Genomic DNA, 8520 nt, shown 5'->3' on the forward strand with positions numbered 1-8520 from the left:
AGGGTTAAATAAGGTCCAGGAGGGAAGTGTTTTTAATAGGAAAGTGAACACAAGAACAAGGGGGCACAATCTGAAGTTAGTTGGGGGAAAGGTCAAAGGCAACATGAGAAAATATTATTTCACTGAAAGAGTAGTAGATCCTTGGAACAAACTTCCAGCAGACGTGGATGGTAAATCCACAGTAACTGAATTTAAACATGCCTGGGATAAACATAGATCCATTGTAAGATAAAATACAGAAAATAGTATAAGGGCAGACTAGATGGACCATGAGGTCTTTTTCTGCCGTCAATCTTCTATGTTTCTATGTTTCTAATAGTAAAGACGTAGTTTGTCAACCATATTGTTGACTATCACTATCGAGCAACCTGATATTAGGTATTTATATCTAGTATGTGGAATTGTGTGTTTATTTTCTTTAGTTCTGTATACTATATTTGTATTCTTTTTGGGGTTTTCTGAGGAAGGTACAAGATCTTTTTTAGGAACCACTGTCCTTTCGGATGGACAAGCTCAGCGTCTTAGCCGCCGAGCCACTGCGTCCCTAGAGAGATCACACCAAAGGAATTAACCCGTGGAACAGCTTGCCTCCAGAAGTTGGGAATATTTCATTACTGGAGGCTTTTAAGAAGTGACTGGACTGCTGTTTGTCTGAAGGGTGTAGGGTTTCCTGCCTAAGAAGGGGGTTGGACTAGAAGACCTCCAAGGTCCCTTCCAACCCTGTTCTTCTAACATCTCAACTTGTCTTTCCTTGGTCCTCCAGAGCTTTAAGGGACGGCCTCCCCCGACCCCGCTCTTCGGAGACGATGAAGACGACGATGACTTGGACTGGCTGGGATGAACATCGGATGGAGGCTCGGAAGGACACTTGCGACGGAAACGTTTGGCCTGGTTGTTTTGCACACAGAGGGGGCCTTAAGAACCAGCTGACCCTTGGGCTGCCTCCCGTGAGATTCTGCAATTGCCCCCCTTGTGCACTGGGAGGGGTGAGGCTGGAATGCCTGGGGTTTCTCTCCCTGCACTGAAGCACAAAACGAGCCCTTTTCTGCATGGAACTCTGAAATTTAGGCTCCTGCTTTTTTTTTTCTTTCCTGCGAGAAAGTCTTCACGGAGGGACAAGAGATGCTTGAAACTGTCTTCCCGCAGCTGGCGGTTCCTTCTGGGAATACCCACGGGAGAATCCCGAGTTAGTTTGCTTTTTTCTCATTCCTTCCTGCCCATCCCATCTCCCCAACAGTGCTTTTGAGGTTTAATCTATTTAATGAAGGTTTTAAATGGGTAGCAAGGAGCATCTTTTCCACAAGACCAGGAAATAAAAGAGAGAGAAAGAAAGATAGATAGAAAGAAAGAAAGAGAAGAGAAGAGAAGAGACGATTGATAGTTGAGAGTGAGCAGGGAGAGGAGAGAGAAGATGATTGAGAGGGGAGAATGAGAGAGAGAGATGAGATGACAGAAATAGAGAGAAGAAATGATTGAGAGAGAGAGGAGAGACAATGAGAGAATGAAAGAGAGATGAGATGATTGAGGGGGAGAGAAGGTGAGAGAGATGAGATGAGAAAGAGAGATGAGATGATTGAGAGAGGAGAGAGAATGAGAATGAAAGAGAGATGAGAGGGAAGAAATGATTGAGAGAGAGAGAGTGAATAAAAGATGAGATGATTGAGAGAGCAGGGAGAGAGAAGGAGAGAGAGATGAGAAAGAGGAGAGAATGAGAGAGAGAAGGAAAGAGAGAGAGAGAGATGAGATGATTGAGAGAGAGAGGAGAGAGAATGAAAGAGAGAGATGATTGATAGAGAGGAGAGAATGAGATGAGATGATAGAGAGGAGAGAGAGGGAAGAGATGATTGAGAGAGAGAGGAGAGGAGAGAGAATGAGATGAGATGATAGAGAGGAGAGAGAGGGAAGAGATGATTGAGAGAGAGAGGAGAGGAGAGAGAACGAAAGAGAGAGATGATTGATAGAGAGGAGAGAATGAGATGAGATGATAGAGAGGAGAGAGAGGGAAGAGATGATTGAGAGAGAGAGGAGAGGAGAGAGAATGAAAGAGAGAGATGATTGAGAGAGGAGAGAATGAGATGAGATGATAGAGAGGAGAGAGAGGGAAGAGATGATTGAGAGAGAGAGGAGAGGAGAGAGAACGAAAGAGAGAGATGATTGAGAGAGGAGAGAATGAGATGAGATGATAGAGAGGAGAGAGAGGGAAGAGATGATTGAGAGAGAGAGGAGAGGAGAGAGAATGAAAGAGAGAGATGATTGAGAGAGGAGAGAATGAGATGAGATGATAAAGAGGAGAGAGAGGGAAGAGATGATTGAGAGAGACAGAGAGGGGAGAGAGAAGGAGAGAGAGAGACATAGACAATAACAGTCGCTGGACTTTCAACCATTTCTGGGTTATCTTTCTCCTGAATCTGTTGCAAGCCAGAAAAAACCCGGCTCAAGAACAACCTCAAGGCAGTTTTTAAACAACGGAGGAATGAATGAATGAACAGATTCGGGCTTTTAATTTCCAAGTCGGTTTTTTTTCCATCACGTTCTCCTAATTCCTCTGCCTGGACAGAGCATCTGTACGTCGAACAACTTCCTTCTTTAATGGGTGAGATGGATTTTTTTTTCCTGGCAGGCCAACTCTTCCCGTTTCGGTCCTTGTCCGAGTCAAACGGCAACTTATCGGAATGGCTCCTTCATCCTTGGGCAATTTTCTCACTTCCCAAAAGCTTTGGGGCTGGAGTTCTTTCCTTGCAGTCCCCCAACCCCCCCTGTTTAAAAACAATGGGCGAGAGAGACTTTGTCCTATTCCCAAAGTGGAACGGACATTCTTTCTAACTTTGCTAACTTCCTTGAGAAGGTTTACCACCCACCCACCCAAGCGGAAAGAAATTATTCCGCATTTAAGGGGAAGGAGCTACATGGAGCACTGGCCGTCTGTCCATGTCTAATAAGTTCCATATGTCAGAGCTGTGGCTGACAGGCACCCTGAATGTTTGGGGGGGGGAGAAGGGGGTGTCCCCATAAGCTCTTTTATGGAAGGGTTGGGTGTTTTGAGTGGACAGTAAATCAGATTAACCACCGAGCCTTCGCTTTAGCAATAGCCGAGTCTCGTTTAAGAAAGAAGCGTTGGGAAATGTCTTTCAAAGGTCAACGATTTCTTTCAAAGGTCAACCGTTTTCTCACCGACACAGCCCAAATAAGGAAACGCCAATTGAGGAGTGGGGAGGGGAGCTCTTTGGGGGATGAACACCCCTCCCCAAAGCTCCCATTTCTCTGCCCTCCTCCTTCTTCCCCCAAATCTTCACCTTTTGCACCATCTGCTGTTGTCTTTTACAACGTCGGTTCAGCGTTTATCCTCTTTGGTGGACACACAGCGTAGCAGTAACTCGGCTGGGCTTTCTGTTGGACCAAATTTGCCAAGTTTGTGTCTTTTCATTCTTTCTTTCTTTTTGGGGGGGGGGGATGGGGGGGAAGAATCACAAATAAAAGTGCAATTAAACGAAATGAAATCACTATTCATCCTGATTCTTTTTTTAAAGAGAGGTGGATTTGGTCGCGGCCCATAATCACAGAATGTTTTCTGTTGAATTTCCAAAGGGCAACATTTCCAAAGCTGCATGATAGGTTGGGTTAGCATGGGGATGAGTTGGGGAGCATCTGGGCAGAGGATTTTAAAACAGGGGTACATGTGTGTACATTTAAAAAAAACCACAAATCTATGATTCTTAATTTTGGTATGTTTTTCAGAAGAGACAACTTTGCTAATGGCCTTAAGGAGGATCTAGGGATGGCGTCAGGCTAGAAACTGGTAAACTGGGAGTTCTGGTCTTCTAATTATTTGAGGTTTTTAAAGAGCTAGATGATGATGATGATGATGATGATGATGATGATGATGATAATATATTACAACAGATACAGATAGATCCTCTAGTTTTTTAAAAAAGGAACATTTTTATTGCAACTTTCAAAAGGTTTTCTATAACATAATGTGAGAGTCAGTTAGTTGTCCCCAATGGCTGAGATGGCACAGGATGAAAATGGTCTTGGAAATCATCCATCCATCCATCCACTAATCTATGCATCCATCCATCCACCCACCGACCCACCCACCCACTAATTCATCCATCCATTCACCAATTCATCCATCCATCTACCAATTCATCCATCCATCTTCCAATTTACTGAACTATCCATCCATCCACCAATTCATCCATCCATCCATTTACCAATTTATTCCTCTATTCACCCATCCACAAATTTATCCACCCACCCATTGTATACCCTATAGAAACCAGAGCCCTCTGGCTGATGCTAACCCACATCTTCCAGCATCCTTCATCCCTGGCCGTGCCTGGCTTGAGGCATCCTATGAATTGTAGTTCATCACCTCTAGGAACAACTGTCACTTTTGCTTGCCATGGAGAAAAAGGTGCAAAGTCACAACAGTGGCCAGAAAGAGAGCGATAGACTGACAGAGGCAACCCCACCATTGCCGGATCAGAAAGACATGAAGTCATCTCCTAAATAATCACGCAGGAGAGGAAGTTAAATCTAGGAGCACGATGTGGGGTTTTTTGTTCATGGCAGAAGCTGCATCTTGCCCATGGAACCTTCTCTCTCCGTTCTGGCTGAGATCAGACTGGGAGACCCCTGCTTCTGGTCCTAGGAGAACTTCATCGTTCCTCAAGGCGTGGAGCTCTCCTTGGGATGTGATGATGCACCTAAGCTTTCCCTGTTCAAGAAAAGGCCAGTGTAAAAAAGATGGAGACCACAAGGAGGACCAGAGTCGCCGCAAAGCAGATGCGCAGGTTCTCCACAGATGCAGGAGTTGAAGATGCCCCCGGAGCCATCTCTATCACCACGGCATTTTGCCTCTCCTGCCGATGGAGCCCTCTCCACATGCCCTCGTGGAACCCCGTGGAAAACGCCGGGACGATGCCGCTGACGGTGAAGAGGGGCGAAATAGGCCTGTAGGTGTACTCCAGAGGCAGGGCCACGTTACCAAAGGACCAGTTGGGACCTCTGGCGGAATCTTTGTCCAGGCCATCTTCAGAGGTGGCCTGGGAGTCCTCCACTCCTGGTGGTCCTCCTGTCTCTCGTAGGAGGGCTTCATTGTTCCTCAAGGCCTGGAGGCCACCTTGGGGCACCAGAGTCACCAGCCGACAGAAAGGGCAGACCACGAAGGAGATGACTCTGCCCTGGCAAGCCAGTTTCCCAAGACAGGCGAGGCAGACGGTGTGGGAACACCACAGGAGCTTTGGTACCCGCCTGGTGGAAACCCCTTGGTAAGACTCGTAGCAGATGTTGCATTCCTTTCCACAGCCATCCACAGAAGATACGAGAGCCATGTCTTCTTTCACAACTTGAGATCAAACTCTAGGAAACTTGGGTTTTTCCTCGAGCCCCCAACTCAAGACAGTAGGGTTTCTTCTAGAGCCTCCAACTCAAGACAGTTTATTCTAGAGCCCCCAAGACAGTAGGGTTTCTTCTAGAGTCTCCAACTCAAGACAGTTGGGTTTCTTCTAGATTCATTCCAAGACTGTTGGGTTTCTTCTAGATTCACCCCAAGACAGTTGGGTTTCTTTTAGAGCCCCCCCAACTCAAGAGAGTTGGGTTTCTTCTAGATTCACTCCAAGACTGTTGGGTTTCTTCTAGATTCACCCCACGACAGTTGGGTTTCTTCTAGACTCACCCCAAGACAGTTGGGTTTCTTCTTGAGCCCCCAAGACAGTTGGGTTTCTTCTAGAGCTCCCCACCTCAAGACAGTTCCTTTCTGAAGATCCTCGCTGATCCCCTTCACAGCTTCCTTCCTTCCTTCTGTACCCAGAACAACACGTCTGCTAGGAAAGAAAGACGTCCGCTGCAAACGACTCTTCGAAGCCCTCAATTCAACCTGCCTTTGAGCACTCCCAAGACCCCATCAGCCGAAAGTGAGTTGAGAGATTTCCACTCAATGAAGGAGTTGAGAGCCACCGGCCAGCAAATGAAATCCGACCTCTCTCCACCCCCTCACTGCCTCTGAACTTTAATACTTAATCCATGACTTGTTAACTCAACGTTTGTGGGAACTGAGGGGCGGTGAGTGTGTCAGAGGCTGAAAATAGCTGCCTTCCACCCCTCCCAAAAAGCTATTCCCATATTAATTTCCAGTAATACAGTGATTTAAGGACGCCAGTTGACTTCCTCATTCATAGCTCCTTCTAGCTAGCTTGACGTCTTCCTCTTGATCTTGCGGAGTCTCGAAAGCACAAGGGAGTCCTTGACGTACAACAGTTGGTTTAGTGACCGAAGTTACAACAGTGGGAAGAAAAATAAAGGACCGAGGACCTAGATAGATAGATAGATAGATAGATAGATAGATAGATAGATAGATAGATAGATAGATAGATAGATAGATAGATAGAAACATAGAAACATAGAAGTCTGACGGCAGAAAAAGACCTCCTGGTCCATCTAGTCTGCCCTTATACTATTTTCTGTATTTTATCTTAGGATGGATATGTGTTTATCCCAGGCATGTTTAAATTAGATAGATAAGAGACAGAGAGAGAGATACAGATATAGATGATAGATAGATAGATGATAGATAGATAGATAGAGACAGAGAGATACAGATATAGGTATAGATGAGAGATAGATAGATAGATAGATAGATAGATAGATAGATAGATAGAGACAGAGAGATACAGATATAGGTATAAATGATAGAGAGAGAGAGAGAGATACAGGTATAGATGATAGATAGATAGATAGATAGATAGATAGATAGATAGATAGATAGATAGATGGATGATAGACAGAGACAGAGAGATACAGATATAGGTATAGATGATATTTAGATAGATAGATAGATAGATAGATAGATAGATAGATAGATAGATAGATGGATGGATGGATGAATAGATAGATGGAGAGATAGATGGATAGATAGATGGATAGATTGATACAGATATAGATGACAGAGAGATCCAGATAGATATAGACAGACATAGACAGATATAGAGATATAATTACATAGACTGTTTTTGTTCTATCACATTCTCGCAATATGCTAAGTAACAATAATAAAAGGTCAATGCTGTATCCGTTCTGTCCAAGCTGGCCCTGCTCATGTTGTGTTATCTGCTGCCATGTCCTTAGATGCATCTTTTAACCTAGAGTTAGGGGACTTGTGAACTTCCTGGCCTTGCCAACAACCCACACCATTGGTTGGGCCAGGGGGAGTATGCATTGGGCTGTCAGTTCAGCCTTATCTGGGGTTCAGCCAGATGTCACTTTCCAGTTGGCTGAGAGTCTCCTGGGTAGAACAGTTGCCCTCAACAAACCTTGGCCAGGTTTGCAGGGAAAGGGCCGTTTTATAAAAGGCAAAAGTTTTCATTTCTTCTTTCACCCTATCCTCCAGATGTACGCAACTTGACTTTACAGCTTTCAACGATGGGATAAATAATAATACACTACCTGAAAAGGTGGAACGACTGGAAAAAGGTTTCAATCGTGGCAACCGGATCACATTTTATTAAAACAGAGTGCAGAGAAGAGCAACAAATACGATTAGGGGACTGGAGGCTAAAATGTATGAAGGACGTTCGCAGGAACTAGGCATGGCTGGTTTAATGAAAAGAAGGACCAGGGGAGACATGATAGCAGTCTTCCAGTATCTCAGGGGTTGCCACGAAGAAGAGGGAGTCCAGCTATTCTCCAAAGTACCTGAGGGTAGAACAAGAAGCAATGGGTGGAAACTAAACAAGGAAAGAAGCAACTTGGAACTAAGGAGAAATTTCCTTACAATTAGAAAAATTAATCAGTGGAACAGCTTGCCTCCAGAAGTTGTGAATGCCTCAACACTGGAAGCTTTTAAGCAGATGTTGGGTAACCATCTGAAGTAGTGTAGGGGATTGGACTAGAAGACCTCCAAGGTCCCTTCCAACTCTGTTGTTGTTGTTATGATTATTATTATTATTATTATAAAACGGAGGCATTTCACCACCCATTGAACTTACTTTGTCAGTCCAAATGAACTTTTGGAGGGGGCCAGAGAATTGTTGGAATGAAGGATGACTAACAAAAAACTCTCCATTTTAATAAAATTTGGCTCAATTGCCACGATTTAATCTTTTCCGATACTTTTGGCCCTGCATGATCAAGTCTTCTTTTACGTTGACAGGAGAATCACATTTTGGAGTCCTGCTTTTAAAACTAAGGAGTTTTGTTGGAGCAACCATACTCGATAGCAATACCAGTGCATTTAGACTTATACAGTATACCGCTTCCTAGTGTTTTTCCAGCCCTCTCTAAGTGGTTGACAGAATTGGCCTCTTGCCCCCAATAATCTGGGTCCTCATTTGACCCACCTCGGAAGGAGGGAAGGCTGAGTCAACCTTGAGCCGATGGTGAAATTTGAACCGCTGAACTACAGCTAGCAGTTAGCTAAAGTAGCCTGCAGTGCTGCACTTTAACCACTGCGCCACCCCAGTTAGAATGCAGTATTGCAGGCTAATTCTGCCAACTGTCGACAGTTCGATCTCGGTATCA

General features: G+C 44.7%; 1 protein-coding gene across 2 annotated transcripts in view; it reads left to right on the plus strand.

Moving 5' to 3' along the window:
• FKBP15 (FKBP prolyl isomerase family member 15) overlaps nucleotides 1–1456 on the plus strand; it is a 51369-nt gene extending 49913 nt beyond the window's left edge. For both annotated transcript variants that reach the window (XM_070758534.1, XM_070758533.1), the window contains exon 29: nucleotides 764–1456. In XM_070758534.1, coding sequence (XP_070614635.1) covers nucleotides 764–841 — 78 coding nt within the window. In that variant the 3' untranslated portion in view covers nucleotides 842–1456. The remainder of the gene's footprint in view (nucleotides 1–763) is intronic.
• The last annotated feature ends 7064 nt before the right edge of the window (nucleotides 1457–8520 follow it).

The sequence above is a fragment of the Erythrolamprus reginae genome, chromosome 8, assembly GCF_031021105.1.
Source record: "Erythrolamprus reginae isolate rEryReg1 chromosome 8, rEryReg1.hap1, whole genome shotgun sequence".
Taxonomy (NCBI): Eukaryota; Metazoa; Chordata; class Lepidosauria; order Squamata; family Dipsadidae; genus Erythrolamprus; species Erythrolamprus reginae.